Source organism: Passer domesticus, chromosome 5, assembly GCF_036417665.1.
Source record: "Passer domesticus isolate bPasDom1 chromosome 5, bPasDom1.hap1, whole genome shotgun sequence".
Classification (NCBI taxonomy): Eukaryota; Metazoa; Chordata; class Aves; order Passeriformes; family Passeridae; genus Passer; species Passer domesticus.
Genome location: NC_087478.1, coordinates 42,962,335 through 42,982,599, shown reverse-complemented (window position 1 = coordinate 42,982,599; position 20,265 = coordinate 42,962,335). Strand labels below are relative to the sequence as shown.

The 20,265-nt window shown below is 38.9% G+C and overlaps 1 protein-coding gene across 5 annotated transcripts in view; it reads left to right on the top strand.

Annotated features, from left to right (window-relative positions):
* Positions 1-20,265, top strand: part of TMCC3 (transmembrane and coiled-coil domain family 3) — a 134,213-nt gene that overhangs the window by 18,374 nt on the left and 95,574 nt on the right. The window contains exon 1 of one of the 5 annotated variants that reach the window (XM_064419755.1): positions 6,666-6,777. The exons of 1 other annotated variant lie outside the window; for it this stretch is intronic. Coding sequence is in view for 1 of the 4 variants with exons in the window: in XM_064419747.1 (XP_064275817.1) it covers positions 11,064-11,156 (93 nt within the window). In the remaining 3 variants the exon portion in view is untranslated. Of the gene's footprint in view, positions 1-6,665; positions 6,778-10,729; positions 11,157-20,265 lie in introns of those variants that run through there. 3 more of the 5 variants (XM_064419754.1, XM_064419747.1, XM_064419752.1) reach the window with 3 other exon arrangements.

Genomic DNA, 20,265 nt, shown 5'->3' with positions numbered 1-20,265 from the left:
GTATTCACACTCCAATGCATGTTGGGTTTATTGGTGTTACACAAACTACTAGATGACAAAATGATATATATTTGGGAAATAAAGTAACTACAGCATTTGCAGCAGTTTCTGGTAAGTAATTTCAGTCCAGATTGAGGTGATTTTAGACACATATGGTAAGTCATAAAAAACTTCTGAAATATCTAAATATGTCTGTGACCATGTATAGCCTGTCTTGACAAGCTGGTGTGCTGATTGCATGGGCTGGATGCCAGAGCTCCCTGCTCAACCAGGAAACCTTACTCAGCTAAACAAGACTCTGTGACTCTCAGGTGTGTAGTGCTGATCATGCTCAGCAGCACATTTGCATTTATGCACTCTCACACTGCATTATTTGATGAATGGAATGGTTTTACTTCTTCAATTCTTTGAAAGAAAGGGCTTTAAGTTTTAGGAAAAAAAGTTGACTTCCAAAAATGAGTATATTCTCATTAGAAGTGTGATAATAATGGAGTAATTATTATAGCTTTGTTTTGAAGTCTCATTTGACTTAAAATTTTAAGAGTGTGAATTTGTTTTATGTGTTTTTGAGGCAGCAGTTACTGGTGTGGTTTTTGTTTTTTATAAACATATTTTATGTAGACAGAAGGTTATCTTATAAAGTATTTCCTGCCTTTAGCATTATGTTGCTGAAACTGAGAGACAAAGAAAGAAGCCTTTCAAATATTATGCTGGGTTTTCCTATATAAAAGAAAACATTTAGAAAATGCTCAGGATAATACAAGTAGAGAAAGTGGTTTTTAGTTTGTTACTGAAGAGAGACTTCCTGTGGCTGTACAACCTCCTGTGTTCAGGAAGGCTTATAGCTGTAGGAAGACTAATATTGCTGGTGAGGCGCAACATTGCACGGGGTGTACTAGTGGTTTCCTTCTATCTTTTCTCTTTCCTCTTATTTTTTTTCTTCTGCCAGAAAGAGGAGCCTTTTGTCACAGTTGTTTGTTTTAACATTCCCTGGCATCTAAGTATGGTCTCAGGTATAATACAATAACACAGTAGTTTTCCAGCCCTCTCCTTGGTATTCATGGCCAGGTATAAAGATGGGCTGAGCTTTACTTGCCTCCAGCATATCTGATTGCCAGCCTCGAAGGCTTGCTTACACTTATGTACAAGATCTCACTGTATGTGTATGTGAGTGTTGGTTTATTTCTCTATAGTAGAAAATCTCTCAGGTTTGTGTGAGGTCAGGAGACTGAAAACCATGTAATGTCTCGCTAGGGCTTATTGCATCTGCCAAAGCATTGTAGTTTGTGACAACCAGACTCTGATCTGCTTCTAATTGCACCAGCACTAAAAAACTTGGCTTAATTTTATGCTGTTTACTTTTTAATGCATTTGCAGCCTTTGTATTGTCCTCACATTATTAACAGAGGATTAGATTTTCAAAAATTCTATCTGTATCATAAAAAGAATAGTGCTAATTTTATCATACTTTTTACCTCAAAGATGTACAAATGTACAAGAATTTGCACAAAGGAGTAAACATGCAGCACAGAGAATGATAAATTATCCGTGCTTCACATGTGAGGGCATTTTGTTTCAGTTACACCCCTTGGTCCATCCCCTGGAAAATTACTATGGACGCTACAAGCTGTGCAGGAAAGAGGTTCTGCTAATGGGCACGGGTAATTAATGTTATGTCAGCCTTCATGCTTGTATGGATCCTGCTGCAGGATCAATGTGTGAATCTGGGTGAGGCGCTCAGCCTGTGAGGTGCAAGTGGCATAGCATCTGAAATGTAACAAAATGCATTGTCTTGCAGTTTGTTGTTCAGGGCTCTAAATTCTACCACTTGAATGCTCACCTGGTTTTGTCTTTCTTCAAAGCCCTGCTGTGCTCTACAGAAGTGCATTAGGATGGAGAGCTTTGGATAGTTGAGCTTTTAGTCTTCTGCTCTATTGCATCCTTCCAACACAGAAAAAGAAAAATAATTGTTTATGAGGGAAATCTTACTAGGAGCTGGGCTCCCTGCAAGGGATGCATTAGCCCCATCTCCTTGCAGAAACCAAGCCTATCATGTCCTGTACCCTAGATTCTCTGAGTACAAGTAGACCAAGCTGCCACAAGCTGTGCATCTGCAGTTGTGATCAGTCCCATTTGTTCTTGTACGTTCCATTTTCTCAGGTTTAGGTTTTGAACAGCTGTTGCACTCTGAATCCAAAGCTTCCAGAAAGCCATGAGGTACCTGATGACTTTAGTGGGCTCTAGAGCTGCACTTAAATCCTAACTTCACTGCTTCTAAATGATTAGATGAATTTACTTGGAAATGGATAAATCAGAAAGATCTCCATGCAAGGTACACATATAAGTCCTTCTGCTTTATCTGTTCTGAGTGTTATGCCTCCCCTCAGGTTAAGGGATGCTGTTTTGTACCAAAGTCAGTCTGTGATGTAACACTGTAATACAATATTGTACTTTGTATAGATGGATAGAGTATCACATTTATTTGACACAATAATAAGGATGCACAGACTGAGAAAACTGTGTGTTGTGTTTATAAAGAGACCAGAAACTAATCAGATTCACTATAACCATCCCCTTTTCAGAAGACCTAGAGCATGAATGAACTGTAACTGTACAGCTTTGCCCTTGAAACTGAAAAGATTAGCAAATATTTGTTTTATTCTTTTATTCTCTAGATTTAGCAGTGGGATTGTATTATGTATTCATCACAATTGTAGCTTTGGTCTCTTCAGATCCATGTTGAGACCTCCCATATCAAGGCCGGGTGACTAAAGAGTTCAGATGCATCTCCTTAACCAGCAGCAGGAGGCATTGAGTTTTGAGCCCAGTTCTGTGTTTCTTCCAGTGTTTAGTGAAAGTCTGGGCCCTGGATTTTGTCTGATACTCAGATCTCAGTCACTGAAGACCATGCCCAGGCTCTGCCACCTGCTGAGCCTGCGTTGCTCAGCCGGTTATGGAGAAAGTTGAGCTGTGTGGGTGTTTGTGCTGACACCACCAGCCCTGTGCACAGAGTGCCATGCACCCACCATGCCTGCCACGTGCTTCCAGTGCCTGCCCAACTGCCCAGCTTGGTCCTTCAGCATGGGGCATCCCTGTGCCAAAGTGCATGTGGCAAATTAATTTCCAGTGGGCTTCTCCACTCTCACAATCTACCACCCCCATGTCTGAGAGGGGGGTGTTTGAGGGAACATCAACTGCCTGAGGCAGCCAGTGGATGCCAGTGTGGACCCAAGAAGACTCCAAAGTATGCCTTTGGGAGGTATAACAAACCTTATCTTGCATGTGGTCTTACCAACGACAAATTTGCTTCATCAGAAGAAACACACTCCTCAGGTCTTGTCTTTATACCCCAAAGAGGGGCTGGTGGTCTGCAACTGCCATAGCCCCCAGTCCTTAGAGCATCCTGAGGGCTCTTCCAGGATTCTGGGGTTTGGGGTGGGGGGGGGCAATGCAGTTTTCTGAGAATCATTGGACCTTCCACTCCTGCAAAAAAGAATGCCACTTAATGGGCTCTGCAAGACATTTTGGCATATTTTAATGCAAAATGGTCTGCAGAAATAGAAGATCTGTTTATATTTAGCTAATGGTAAAACTAGTATTTCAGTTTCACTTTGATGATGCAAAATTACAGGACTGAAGGTATGACAGAATAAATCTCCAATCATCCAGTTCAAAAATCTATTGTATAGTGAACAGTTTACATCTTGTGAAAGATTTGTTGATTATGATTGTTTCTGAACCAGTCTCTCCAAGCCATAGATCTAATCTCATTTTATGAACATAAAGGTAAATGATTCTTTTCATCTACTCTTGCAGTTCAGAAGAGGATGCCTTGCAGTTGCTCTTTGATCTGATTTCAAGGTCTGCCACAATGCAGAATTTTTTTTTTCCTACCTCTGCTGAGGACTTATGAGAGTTTTTTCAGCTATTGTTGCTTCATTCGAACAAAATAACAACACAACCTTGAGGTCCTGCATTCTTTTCTGGAAACTCTTCAAAGTCCATTAAGTTATTAAATAAATCAGGGCCTAGTAACAGATTGCTTAGGATATGTATGATGAAATATGATTCAGTAATAAACAACTTGGCAATGTGTGTATTGCCAGATGTTTTTTCCTGTGCTCCAAGACAGCAGGGCCAGCTCGACATCTGAGGCTTTTGATTGTTTGAGTTACAGTGGGCAGCAATTTTCATTTTCTATAGTTCGTGGTGTTTCTGCATGATCTGGAAAGAGGAGGATCCTGCTGAATCAAGTTTCTATTGTGTCATAACGTTGGCAAGTCATAAGAAGTCATCCTGTTGTGATGGTGCAGTGCCTGCTTGGGTGCTGCTAGTTACCTACCAGCTGGCTTGAAGAGAAAGGGTTGATGTGTCTCCTTGTTTACCATCGATAACCAAGTGTTTACGACCTTCAGAAGGTAAAGAGCTAGAAAAGGGCAAAAAGATGTCAAAGATTTGTCCCTTCTCCTCCAGTTTTCATTTGGCTGAAGAATTTCGCTATGGGCAGCAGCAGTGACCAGTCTGTCTGGGAAGAAGTGATTTCTGGGTTTGGTTCACAAGGTGGATTTGACAGCTGGGAGCACCATGAGCTGAGCTCACCTGTACCCCAAACTATCTCTGTGACCCACAAGACACTCATGTAGTTTCACTGTCTCTCTTCCCCCACAGCAGGAGAAAAAACAACCATTGAACCATTGGCCTTGGAGGAGGGCTGGGAGGTTGCCCTCATTACTGTTGGGAAAGACCCATGAAATACAAATCAAAATACCTTTTCGTGTCTTTCACTTTAGAATAACTCAGAGTCAGAATTTCCTTCTAAAGAGGAGAGCATTATTTAAAGATGCGGTTCACACTGAAGTTCTTAACATGGTTTTAAAAGGACTTGCTTGTTCCTGTTGCGATATTTCTCAGAGTGATTTGGTGAACAAGAAAGAGGAAGCTCTGAAAGCAGCTGTATAAAAATTGCTATCTAAGGCACAAAATAATTTGAAAACCAGACAGGCTCTGCTAGTCTTTGTTAGCACCTTGTATAGCAATAAACCTAGTTGCTACAACTGTGGCAAATAAAACCATTATACCTGTGTGCCTCTAACACAATATTTCTTTTCCAAATGGTGTCTGAGAGGAGCTGAAACATTTTATTTCTCTGTACTGTATGACTTAAATTGCCCTTTTTTAATAGCAAAGGTGATAGCTTCCATTCATGTATTTATCTGGGGACTGTTTATTTGGTTTGTTATATCAAATGATCTAGGAGTCAGAACTCAAACCCCTGAAGATACAGCAGAGTATTCAACACAAAAATATAGGAAGAAAATAAAGTATGTACCTCAGCATGGTTTTTTATACCAGGTGAAATATTTTTTCCATTTACAGGCACAAGAGCTAGTTTTATGTTTATGCAACATTATCAGTCCACAACAAAAGGCTAATAGAAACATGAGACTGTGGGAAAGAGAAGGAAAGGGGGATGTTACAGTGGCCTGCCATCCTTCCTCATGACACCAGGAGTGCACATCAGCTCAAATTATTGCTGAGGGTTGGTGCTGCCTCTGATTATCTGCTGCCAGTTTACCTTAGTTTATGTCCTTCATGGAATAAAACATAAAGCTAAGTCAATCAAATCTTTAGAGATATAAAGTAGACAGATTTTCTTCCAAGAGATAAAGCAGACTTGGTGGCCTTGTCCCATCCATATGAATGAAACATTAGTCAGATTTTTTTATCTGAAAACCGAAGGTAAAATTGCTTTTCTAATCACCTTATTTTGTTTTATTTTAATTAAAATTAAAGTGTTAAACAATAATGTATGATTTTGTTGAGAATACGTTGAATTTTTTGTTTTTCTAGGAATTTAGAAAATAGTTGTTTTCACTTCTCATGGGGGGGTGGGAGAAAAGAAAAATATTGATAAATTTTTCACTTACCAAGGCCATCAAGTGCTACAACAGTGACTATTCTTCTTCTTATCTCACTCAAACAGAAAAAGCTGATACAGGAGCAAATTCTAGAGAATTTTGTGACGGGTGAAGCCTCTCAGTGTCTTTCAGTATCAATGGCCAGAGCTGGATGTTTTGAAAATCATGCCTGGGTTTCTGAAGAGCCTTTGCATGACAGCATTAGGCAGAAGCCATCTAAGAGAATCAGGGTGCACCATGTCCCTGAGATGAGTGTGTCAGCTGCACCACTTTGTTTTCAGCTCGTCACATTGTGTCAGCGGTTTCACTTCCTTTAGGTGAGCACTTTTCAGAAGCTACTGCCTTTGTTATGCAAGTGAATCAATTAAACATAATTTTAAATGAGCATCCAAAATGATATTTCATCTTCAAAGGTAGAGCTTTGGTCTTCCATCAGTGCTCTAACCACAGGCCTGAAGGTCTGGTGCAGCTCCTCCCTTTCCTGCAGAAATCAAGGAAATAAGGTTTCCTTTAGAAAAATGTCAAAATGTTCCTGGTTACTGCAGTCTTGTGTTGTTACCACTGTTGTACACTGATAGGAGAGTTCATAAATAGCTTTTGTGGTATTGTATATCTTAGTGTGGCCAAACATGCTGCAGTGGAAACCGTGTAATAGCAGAGGGGAAGGAAAGAGTGTTGCCTTATCTGGTGTGCAACACATGCAGGCAAGCCCTTAGCTGTTTTTCCCTTGTAATTTACTTATCTCCTGGGTGTTGAGAGTCACACAATTTCAGTCTTCAATTCTAATTAAGGTGAAGGAAAGAAAGGATGAGATGAACAGCACCATCAAGTCTCTCAGCAATAGACTGTATGACATAAGGTAACATTTTCTTCTTGCTGACAGCCAGAAAAGAAAAGATATCAGGAAAGGTCTGAATAGAATGTATTGTTTTCTTAAGTAAATTCTCTAAGCATTTTAAATGATTGAAGATAAACAAATTAGTTCACCTGTAGCATTTCTTTTTTTCTAAAACCTTTTTGAACACCTTACTTTTGACCTGTATCATTCCATTTTACAAGAATAGAGCTTTCAAATCATTAGTGCTAAGATGTATTTCCTGATGTCTTACTGTCTTGTCTTTTGTTTCCTTACAAAACATCTGGAATCCTATCCTGAGGCACAGAAAGAAGGTTGTATGATTTAAATTTCATGTTCTTTTACTAGTTAACTTGCCCTCTTGCTTTGTCTGCCTTTTGGTAATTGCTCCCATATTCTTGGTATAAACTCTACAAATACCTCAGGAAATAGGATGAAAAGCCCAACCTGTACCTTGGATAGGACCACTGTGAGAGACTGATCATGATACAGGGCAGTGTCAATTACAGGAATGTTTCTGTATCACTGGAAATAAAACTATATGACTGCATACTTTTAAGCCACTTTGATCCAGGGTTATGTGGGTAAAAATACAGCTCTTAAAACTGGCTGTTTTAAGCTGAATCCATTAAACTTGTATGTATGTATAAGCTTCAAGACGTGCACAGAGTATGTTCTGAACAGGCAGATATGTCAACAGACCACATTCACCTTAGGGATTAATTTCCTCATTCCTTTGCCTTCTATAGGTTGGGGTTTTTTTCACATCTACGTGTAGTGAGTGACAGTGTTTTATCCTGAATTTACCCAGAGCAACACAGTCCAGACTTTGATAAAGTCTTTAGGCTGACTTAGGCAGTGTAGATGTGTTATCCTGCTTGTTGTGGAATATTGTTTCTGTTTTTAGACAAGCATGTATTGATCTATGATCTAGACAAACCAGAACCCATCAAATGATAGTGTTTTTAAGTACATTTGTACCATAGGAGCTGAAAGGGGAAAAGTATTTTTTTCAGCGCATCCAAAGTGAATTGTCATGTCTTGAAGAACTCCCAGATTCTACTGATAAATAGCCAGCACCTTCATCACCCTTCATCTCCTCTGCAACAACAAACACAACAACACTTTTCTGGGTGCCAGGTAACGTTGCTGTGAAGGAAGCTGAAGGAGTGAAGGGTGCTTGCTGTCATCTCTCTAAACTACAACCAGGTGGCAGCGTGCCTCAGGACATTGCTGATGCAGCTGGATCTAGCTGGCCATTAGCTGTCTGTTCTCCAGGACATTGTGGGGATATGTATATTCTGCATCTGCTGCTGAAAAAGCACCCGTAGGCATTCAGGAGTCATGAGAAGAATGCTATTGATTATCTCTCTGTGGTAGAATAATGGCCATACCAGGACACACTGTAAGTCTCTTGTGGCAATCAGTATCAGATACTAGAACACAAATTTAAGCATCAGGCTGCACAGGTGTGTATACACAGGTACAGTTATAGGTACATATGGAAGGGGTCACTGCTGCTGTAGCTCTCATCAGTGTTGTTAGGAGAGTGTCCTGAGCCAAAACCTACATCCAAGCTGCCATTCTTACTTGCTATTGATTCTCACTGTCTCCATGAGGTATCCGCATTTTAACCCCTTTATACTTTCGTCCTCCAGGCCATCACTGCCAACAAGTACCACAGTTAAGCTGGGACACACAATGGGGTAGCTTTTAACCACAGGCAGCTGGGGCAGTTGTTAGAGGAATAGATCAAAGTGGATGGTGGAGAAAAGTTTGTTTAATTGGGTGCTAAAGCTGTTGTTCTGTTGTGGGAGCTCAGTACATCACTCCGGATGTCCAGAGCTACTGAGACAACCCTTGGGGGGCTCGGAGGCCCTGGAATGTTGCCAAAAGTACCTGGTGGCTTGACTTTGATCCTTTTAAAGAAATGACACCTGAAAGTGAAGAGATGAGAGAATTTCATGTCTAAATGGTGAGGGGATGTTATTCACTTGTTAGAGCTTAAGTTAGAATGCACTGTACAGGGGGGTTTTATGTATTGTACAGGGGGGTCTAGAATTCTGTACATGGATCAGGAGTCCCAAGATGGAGGAATTTGGGCGTGCCCTGTCCTTCTTCTTTCTTCTCCTTGGCATCCATGTTCAGGATGATGTTGGCATGTGTGGATTGGTTCATAGAAAGAGTACACTTGCCAACAAGGGCAGAAAGTATTGGGAAGTAAAGGTAAATATCGAATACGTAATTTTCATTATAAAAGAGACAACCGCCTCGTGGGCGGGGGAGAGTGCCTTTGGCTGTCTTGCTGATCAGACCTCGGCTGGACAGACAGAAAATCTTTGTAGATAAGAAATAATAAACTCGACTGAAGACCGAAAGCAAGAGTCCAGACTCCTTCTTCGAGAGCGCGGCCTACCCAGAACCACTTTTTCCCGTGCTGGGGCAGAGACAAGCAACAGCCGACCCCGGCATTCTGTCTGCACTAAATTAAACCAACAGAAATCCTAATGTTGCATGTTCCTGGGAAGAACTGATTTAAGAACTGCTGGGAAGAACTGATTTAAATGCCACTGAGGTGCTCTCACACAGATCTCAGCATCTGAGATCTCAGAGCATCTCAGTGTCATGTCACATTTGTTCCACTCATCCATTGCTCACTGTTCCCACTTCCATACCTCTGCTCATAGAGGAGCTTTTTCCATATCCTCAGCTGAAGTCCTGTGTGTGGTTCTACACATAGTGGTGCAAGGATGCACCAAGCATGGGGATGTCTGCCTCTGTGTGGAAAGGTCTCAGGCAGGAATGGGCATGTTTGTACCTGTGTGCGTGCAGACCATGAGCAGTGCCCAATGCTCCATGAAAGGAAAGGAGAGGAGATCATCATGTTGCTTTCTTAACAGTATGTGTTGTCTCACATGCGTGTTGCTCTGGCTTCCCAGCTGTCTCAAGACACAGCCACCCATGTAGCACAACAATCCTCAAGAGCTGCTTTGGCTTCATAGTGGGCACAGATTACTGGAGTGAGCTATCCCAGAGACCTCAGAGCAAAAAGGACACTGATCACAGCCCCCAGAAGGGCTTCTTTATGCTTCTTTCACAACTTCCGTGCACCTTGGTGTTGTCTTCCCTGGCTCCTGAAAATTCATTTCTTTTCAGCGGGCTGCCTGAAGCATCTGCTCTGCTGCCCCTCATGTGCATTGCACTTGGCAATGCTGACTGCAAGTGAGAAGCTTAGAGCTGGCTCTTTATTACAGTGTTTGTACATACTATGACAGATAAAGGTCTAGGCTGACACCGAGGTGTGTAAGCATTAGGGAGGTGAGAAGTACAGAAATGTATGCACCCTTCCTGAAGAGATGTCTTCACCTGTGTTTTTCAGAGACTAAGGTAGTCAGCTGTTTTTTGTACTCGAATTGACTTTGCTTGGCTACATGTAGGCCCAGAAATGTAGCTCTTGAGAAGGCTGGGGAAAAAGAATAATTTGAAAACAAGATAAAAAGGAGAAAATAGGCATGATTTTAAGAATTGTAAATTGGAGTGCAAATATGCCTTTCATCTTTTAGAGATAATACCGTTTTCATATTCTTTTGGAATAAATTTTTGTTGGTTTTTTGTTGTTTTTTTTTTGGCTGGTATATGAGCTTTTTGCTGTTTATTGCATCTAAGGGATCCTGATTCACAGCTCTGTGGGAAAGTAGCAGTGACTCTTGGTTAGAATCCTGTCTGTGGTGTTTTTACCTTCAGACTTCTCAGGGTCAAAACACCTTCTTTCCACTGGAACTACATTCTTGTGTTAGTTTCCAGCCTAGTTCTGTCCTTGAAATGAATGTAGCTATTCTTTTGCAGTCAATACAAAAACTTATTTCTTCTGTTATTTTTGTTGAGGTTGCTGTATTTATTTTTCCCCTAGGACAGCACATGGACAGACACAAACTTCTCAAAAGTACCTTTGGAATTAAACCAGCTTAAACTGATGACTCAGTCACACAGCTTTTTCTGATATTTTTAAAGATCTTTCTCCTTAGGAAAGGGGTTCTGTGGCTTCAGAAGTAATGATTGCAGAATTGGATTCAGGCATGAATTCATTGCAAGGTTATAGAGGGATTATTAACAGCTGCTTCTGATAGTTGTAAATTCTGTCACAGGAGTTTGGGATTTGGCCATAAAGGTGAAAATTTCCTTTGCTAGAGTTATCTGAGGGAGACAGCTCTGGTTGGGAAAAAGGTGAGGTGGGAGAAAAAGGCTGGATTCATGTTTACCTGAATATTTCAGTAGTTTGCTCTAAAGGGATGCAAAGCAGAATTAAAGCTGTCCCTCACTCCTCTGGGAAGATCAGATGGCAGAAATGCTGCTTAGCTGCTCTCAAGAGAGGTGGTTGGTTGGTGAGTATTGATTCACTGTGGAGCGTTTGTCTTGAGTTTTGATTTGTATCTGACCCACTAGGAAAAAGAATTGGCTTTGTCATTGGTAGATGATAAGAATATGCAATCCTTGACTGAAACAAATATTTGTGACCTGTTTGGGAAGATGGAAAAATCAATCACTAGGTGACAAGTCCTGTGTTTGATAGCCTCAGAATGTATTTCACTGCTTGAAACTGCTTGCATAACAGCAGGGAGTAGATTCCAGCTCTGAGGTTTAAAGTGTTTACTCTGTGAAAATCCTCTGAGTTCAATTTTCTTCAGATATTTATGATCCAGTGAAAATTAAATTGTGGTAGAAGGTTTATGAAGCATGAACATATACATAAGAGAATGCACACAGTTGGATATTCACATCTGCACATTTTCCATTAAAATCCTGACTGCCTACTTGGGGGAAAAAATAATTAGCTCAGAATTACACAACTGAATTTAGTTACTTGAAGCAATTAGGACAGTGTATGTGGCTTGTGAAGGGGCCACAAGGGTGACTTTTTGTTTAGAATCATAGCTTCTAACTTATTAAAAGATGAAGTGTATAAAGCGCCTCCCTTGTTTTAATGATCTGCTGGGACTAGGGACTAAAGCAACTTGTGGAACTGGAACTACGACTACTGCTCTGCAATATGATAGTGGTTCAAAAAGAACTTCAGAAATAATATTTTGAGTCTATCAGCTTACCAGCTACTTTGGAGATTGTGTACAGCTGTGAAAGAGGGGACGCACTGCTCTGCAGTGCCTTGCATAGAATGGGGTATGAAGGGGCTAAGAACATATAGATCCATTTTCAGTAGTGTTTGTGTACTTTTTCACAGAGAGAAAACAATTTAATCCTTTATGGAAATAGGTCCTTTTGGAAATACACAAGTCTAGTATTAAGCCTGCCTTCTGTCCTTTTCCGCTTGTGCGGTAATGTGTGGTGGTTATCTGTAGTAATATCTGGGGATGTTGCTGTTTAGAAAGATTTACTTTTCCCAAGTTTTATTAAAAGTTTGTTGAGTGGTGGGTGCTTTTTTGGTTTTTTTGTTTTTTTAATAACTGTGTGAAAGATGCTGTATATACAGTATATGGAATGGTAGCAGAAGATAAACTGGCCTGGAGACATAGAAATGCTAATTTTGGGATAAATTGCTAGCATATTCTTTGTAGTAGACAAAAATTGTAGAGAAGTAATTTCCTGGCATTCAAGCATATATGTGGGAACACCTGTTATTATAATTCCAGCTTGATGTTCCAAGTGAATAGAACTCAATAAATACTACATTTTGTTCTCATTTTCTGTATACAGACTTCAGTTTCAATTTACATAAACTATATGCTGTGGAGTGTTTTTCTGCTTCCTCTGCTTGTTGTTCTGTATATCTTCATGTACATAGCAACACCTTGAATAGCTTTGCTATCTCTCTGAAGCATACTGTATGAGGGGATGTATTCCCCAGATGTATTCTCTTTGTATCAATTGTTTTGCTCCGTAGAGAAATCCAGCAAGCCTAAAGCATGATATTATGTTTCACATTAAAGATTATGACAGTCAGCTGACAAACATACAGATCCTGTTTATTCCATGCTTGGTGAATACTTGTATTGCCCTGGTATTCTAGATTGTGTCTTTGGTCAAAAAATCAAAATATCATAAAAGTTTATTCAGCCCATTCTGTGCTTCTGAATGCCTTGATCTAGCAATCTGTGTAGTGCTGTGACAGGCTGGGAGCCTAAGCTAGAGCATGTCTTGATTTGCATATGGTACAGATGGATAAAAATATTTGAGAATTGGTACTGCTGTATTTCCCCCCTTTCCTGCTATTTCTGGTTGTTTTGAATTGTACTTTCCTACTGTTTCAAGTAATCCTTAGTAATGCAAATATTAACAGGTTTAATAGCAACCAAATGAGATATGATTTTAAAACTGGATTTTAGTTTCTGCATTTACATTACAATTTTGCAATTGTAAAAGGGAGGAGTAAAATACTGATTTGTTAGCTGTGTGAAAAAAAACTTTTGTTTATCTTGTGTTTTTAAAATGGGCATAATTAAATCATTGCTAACCAAGAAAACAAATTGTAAGTGCTTTCACTAAAGTATTTAATTTGCAATGTTCATTTGCAAAAACCCAGGGGATAATGGGGATTGATCCTGTGATGGGTGCATAATTTGATGCTTCTGGTGCATGCAGCACTCTCATCCTAATGACTTTCAAATGATGGAAAAAGTGAGTAGTATTCATCTGCCATCGCCTGAGAATCTTGCTTGCCTGTATCAAATGCTGCAATCAGTTGAGAGGACTGATGGAAACTGACAGCACATAATCTCATTCCAGTGAATCTGTGTGCTCCCAGCAGGTTATTACTGGGTTTCTTTCAACACCTGTAGATTTTGCACTTTGATTTTCCTGTTTTGTAGTCTTTCAAACTCTCCTTCCCAAACCTGTATCTCTTATGCAGACACAGACTGGTCTGTGATTGATGTCTTGCTGTTATGAGAGCGAGAGTTGCAGAATGGTTCTCATAGACAGAGAAAATATCCAAAATGGAGGGAGATTCTTTGGACATGTAGCTACCATACCATACATGCCACATGACTGGGTATGATTTGATTAACGGGGAGGAGAACTAGGGAGAAAAGGAGTGAGAAGCCTCGTGGCTTCTCCTTTCTCCTGTGCCCTATGGAGCAAATATTCAGCCTATACCCATAAAATCAGAAATTAATTCATTTTGTCCAGTTGATCAGAAGTTTACTGCTGACAACTCCATATCAAATATGCTGGTTTGTGATGAAGATTGAAACCCTTTTCTTTGGCCTCCATGGCAAACTGAAGGACAGATGGCTTGTGCTTGTCCTCCAGCCCAAGCTTGTTGACAACTAAGGACTTGGAGATGGGGGTGCCTTTGTAAGCACAGTCCATTCTCAAGGCTAAAATGATTCTGCTTCTCTTATCAGGCAGCAGGATCTGAAGCAAACAGAAAAGGGCTCCTGAGCCAGGAGATATCTTGTATGACATGTATTCAGACAGAAATTGCTGTGACCTCTGGGTTACCTTTGCTTATGTAAGGCAGGGGATGGCAGAGCAGGAGGAGGGAGACTGCTGCCAGCCCCAGGGAGCAGTGTGAGCAGGGCATACTCTGCCTGCTTCCAGTACATTAAAAAACTTTCTGAGACAGTACAGAGTGGCCTTAGCTTCCCACTGGCATTGACATAACATCACATCTGGTCATCATAGCACATATATAGCTGTCTGGTCAGAAACAAACTTATCTTCTTCAGGCATTTCTGTAGCATTCCCTCAGTTTGAGGAGCTGAGATTCCTGAACCAACACCCCAACTCATTTCCTCTGAAGATATAGTGTTTCTAAGCACTTAGTGAGCTGAAACCATTGATATGTGGAGTATCATACAGTAGGAAAATATTATGAGTATTTGATAACTCTTCTAAGTTTTTGACTTGAGTCCAACAAGCATGGGCCATTGTAAATTTCTATGCTGCTTCAAGACATCTGTTGCTTTTAATTTTTTGGGGGTTTTTGTACGTTTGGTTCATATTAACACAAAAGGAAAAGGCATACTTTTACTTCTGTTGAAGCTCTTTTGGGTGCTAGAGTTACCCATGAGCACATTTGGACTCCAGGTCTCTCAGGTGCTGGGAGTTCTTCAGTTAGCAGGGACTCTCTTCTGCCACTGGCTTTTTTTGCTCTAAGTATGTCACTCTTGCCTCTCCTTTTCCTTCTTAACTGATTGTTTTGTCTCCCTGTCACTTTACAGTAGAAGTTACTGAACGACTGCTGTGCCTCTCTGTCCTTTCTTTATCAATCAAGTCGTGTGGAACTGAGAGAATGCCTTGAAGGTCACAGCCTCCCCTTTGTTCTGAAGTAAAAAGTAAATTCATTGAAGTAAAGGGTGCAGGCAAGAAGGAAACTAGCTGTGCCCCCCTTTTTAGGGGGTGATCTGAACCCTGCGCCTCAGTTCTAGTTCTGATGCTGGCTGTCCCATTTATAACTTTCATTTCCCCACAAGAGCAATGTTGTGTGGTTGTTGAAGGAACTGGGATTTCTCTAAAACAAAATTTCCCATGCTGCAATATGGAAAATCTCATCTGACCTATCTATGATGCAGGATGAGTAATGTAATGGAAATCATGTGGAAATTGTAACATCCTGAGCAGTGGGAGAGAACTGAAGCATGAAAATCCTAAACTGAACACAACACATTATTTCTCTCATTACATTTAATTGTCAGGGTTCTTTTTTTGTTCACCCTGCTGTAGTGTTTTTAGAGAAGTGTAGTGCCCAGGCTTGGTGCAGTACTCTTTCAGAAGTGTCAATATCTACAGGTGAAACAAATGTAGATTCCAAGGTGAAGTTTGTTTTAGAGTCATTGTTTGTCTGTCACTTGTTTTTCCAACAGTATGGCACAGACATGTATTTCTGATACTGTCTAATCTCCACATTTTCCATGTTGCATTTGTGCAACTGATACGTTGCACATATGGTATGTTCATATGGTATTATCTTATTTCAAGCCCATTTCAGTAAATTTAAACTTCTAAGTCTGTCCTCCCATGTACTTGCAGTCCCTTCCAGATGCTGTCTGTACTGTGCAGAGAAAATGCGTGTTCTGTCTCAGTGTGTCAGTCGAGCCCTAAGTGACTATCACACAATACAGCCTTTCTGTTTGGCAGCAAACCTCTGAGAAGGATGTTCTGGTTCTCTGCTGTGAAAGAACATAAAAAAGCTATGTATTCATTTAAGATGTAGAGCATCTCCTACTTCTGTCTTACAGAAAGTCCTTTTATCCTGTCATAGGAAGAGGAATGGCACAATCTGTCTCTGATAAATCCACATTAGTTCTTTCCTACACTCTGTGACCTACTGGCTGTTTCTGAAGAGAGAGCTTACTTCTTCTCTTGTTTCCATGTTTCCTGTGAGCTGACGTTCGACTGGGCCAGGCAATCTCTGATCAGTCAGCGTTATTTGTTGCTCTCACAAAGACAGAAAATTTTCTGCTGAAGGGAAGTTCCCACACAGAGTCTGTCTCTTATGTGGCAGTAACTATCATCTATTTAATTTCTATTTTTATAGACACTGTTGTCTGCCTATACTTTTGATGGAAAATTTCTGTCAAACTTCCTTTCAATAATCACTGCTGAATATACAGTCCTTTTTTTAGAGAATTACTATGGCAGTGGAAATTGTGGTAGTCTACTTTCCGAAATGTGGGAGTTAGCGAGCAGAGTCCTGTCTCTGACGCAAAAGCATTGATCTGCCTGTAGCTGTTACTACTGGGAGGTTGAGATATATCAGCCCAAATTCACACCAAAGAATGTGAAGCTTTTAAATGACATCTCATTTCTCTTTGCACTGAATATCAAGAGTGTCTAGGATAGATATTTAGGTGCCACAGATTAAGAAAACAAGTCAGGTGGATGAACTTGCCCAACAGGGAGCAGGTACTTTGAATTTAATTATTTACTGCATGAATTGATGCAGTCACTTAACCTCCTGCAAAAAACATGGGGATCTCACAAAAAGTGGAATGGCTGAGAAGGGCTCCTTTTGGTTACAATTGTGATGCCCAAAATGCTGAGATTAGAAAACAGGTTGATGAGGCAACTAATTTAGGTTGTGATCCAAATTGCACTAAAATGAATGTATGGACTGCAACTTCAAGAGAGCTGAACTGAGCTCTAAGAGATAAAATAATTTACTAAACACAGAATCAGAGAATATCCTGAGTTGGAAGGGACCCACAAGGATCATTGAGTCTGACTCCCGGCCCTACACAGGACCATCCCCCAGAGTCACACCATGTGTCCAAACACTTCTTGAGCTCTGTCAGGTTGGTGCCGTGACCACCTTAATGGCTTCCCTGGGGAGCCTGTGCCAGTGCCCAAAAATATTCTGGGTGATGAACCTTTATCTAATATCCAGCTTAAACCTCCCCTGACACAACTTCAGGCTATTCTCTCAAGCTGTCACTGATCACCACAGAGAAGAGGCCAGTTCCTGCTGGAACAGCCCCTCCTGTTCCCTTCTCAAGGAAGCTGCAGGCTGCAGTGAGGTCTCCTGTTGTGGTTGCGAGGGTCTCAGGACAGGGGAAGAGATGAATCTGACTCCATATTCTTAAAAGGCTGATTATTATATGATATTGTATTGTATTTTGATATATTATATGCTCTGATAAATTATACGATGTGATATGATGTGATTTTACACTACATTAGATTATATGATGATAGATTATATGATGATTATATTATATGATATATTGTATTTTATATGATAAATAATATTATGTAATTTGTGATACGATGTGACATTAGAGTATATGATGTTATGTTATGACATATTATATGATCATATATGATATGATACAAGATACATTGTTATGTCTCATAATATATAATTATGGTGTATTACATTGTTACATTATATTATGTTATATTACATTATATGATCTGATATGATAGGATTTAGTATAGAATATGATATTATACATTAGGATATATTTTATTATACAATGATATATTATATGATATGATGTATGATATGATGATATGTGATATATATTAGCATATATTATGATGTGTTATTATATATATTATGATATATTACTGTATATTATATTATTACATATTCTATGTTATTATTATATATTCTATGATATGATAGATGATATTCTGATATGTTATTAGGATAAATTACATTACGCGATGATATGCTATATTATGCTATACTATGCTATATTACATTATATATTGTAATATAATATATATTACAATATATTATATTTTACATTATATGATGATATATTAGGGTATTTTAAATTATATTATGATATATTATAATATGAAATATGATATGATGTATATGGTATAATATTATATTAAGATATGATAGGTTATATTACATTATATTATATGAGGATAATTATATGATGATATATGATATCATGTTCTATAACGTTATATCATGTTATATTATGATATATGTTAGGTTAGGTTATGTTAAATGACATGATACTATATTATACTATATTATAATATGAAGTATATTATATGATGATATATTATAGTATGAAATATGATATTACATGATGGTATATGATATGCTGATATATTATGTGATATGATATTATATTATATGATGATATGTTATATTATGATATGTTATATTATGCTATATAATATGAAGATATATTACATTGTATGATATGAGGGTATATTATATGAGGATATATTCTATGAGGATATATGTTATATGATGATTTATATCGTGCTCTATAATGTTATATCATGTTATATTATGATATGATATTAGGATATATTGTATTATATTAGGATATATTATATCATATGATTATATATTATATTATGATATGACATACATTACATTAATGGTATTTCATATGATGATATATGAAATTGTTGTATGATATATTATGATATGACATTATATTATGATATATGATATCTTATATGCTATTATACTCGATTATACTATATTATATTATGTTATACTATATTACATTATGTTAGCATATATAATCATATATTACATTATATTATGATATATTGTATTATTACATTTTAAATTTACAATATATTATATTAAGATATATTATATAATATGTATATTATATAGTATTTTATGTATTTTATTATAATGTATATTATATGATGATATACTAAGACTATACTAAACTATAGAGAAAAGGATACATCAGAAGACTTGAAAAGAATGAATAATAAAAACTTGTGACTGCTCAGAGAGTCCCAACACTGCTGGACTGGGATTGGTCATTAAGTCAGCACAATTCACATGGAACGAATCAGGGATGCACCTGTTGATAAACAATGTCCAGACCACATTCCAAAGCAGCAAAACACTGGGAGATGAAAAGGGCTCAGATAATATTGCTATTTTTTTCCTCTGATGCTTCTCATCTTCCATGGAGAAGAATCCTGGGCAAAGAGGATTTTTCAGAAAATATCGTGGTGACAGCCTCCCTTTAGTCTCCTCTTCTCCAGGCTGAGCAGACCAAGTGACCTCAACTGCTTCTCATATGGCTTCCCCTCAAGGCCATTCATTATCCTCCTTTGGATACTTTCTAGCAGTTTAGTCACAAGACACTACTGAATATTTTTCTTGATGTTTAAAACTTTTATTTAGTTTAAAAATTTCAAGTCTTTTTCTTAAATGAAAATCTGCCTATGGTGAACTGCAAATGGCTGGTCTGATTACAGCAGAGGAGGAGTTAATGAAAGCTTTGTCTGTTCTCATCTTTCCTCAAAATTTTCAGTTTAAGATTTTTTCTATAACTAAACCTGACCAAATATAATGTCTTTTGGCCTTTACCTTCATTACTTTTCACATTAATATTTTGTTCAATTTCAGCTTGCTAGCTTTGGGGGGGAGATGAATCACAGAATCAGATGGGCTGATGCCTCTCTGTCCCCCTCCTGCTCAAAGCAGGTCTTGTTAGAGCAGGTGGCTTGGGCAGACCAATGCTGGGTTTTGAGTATCTCCAAGGATGGAGGTTCCATGGCCTTCCTGGGTGTCCTGTCCCATTGCCTGGCCACAACAAATCTCTGTTGAGCAGAGGACATCCAAAACAGCTCTGAAAGCACTGTCATGACCTCAGTGGATGGACAAGTATCCTGGGTTTCCTCTAGGAGCAAGGAGGCATTCATAATTCTTGAGAGATCTTATGTGCAATAGATACTCCATCCTACCTAGGGTTTTTTTGATAGCCTCAGTTAGGGTTTAACTGGTATGTACACGAAATGGTCTTGTTGGAATTTTTCAAACAGGGAGAAACAGTGGTCAAGATGAGACTAGTTTATCTCCCATTCAGTTTTTCTAGCTAGATTTATTTGTTGGCTGCTACAGAGCTTGCTATTTCTCCTTTGGATCAGTGAAGAAGATTCCACCAGATCTTTTGGTGGACATAGAGCTTTCTGAGCTGACTGCTGAGTTCTTACCTCTAACCAGTTACAGTGTCACTTCTGTGATTGTGTTTGATACTGATTTGGTAGAAAGCCAGTCTCTGTGCAGGCAGGAGGGGAACATCACCTCCT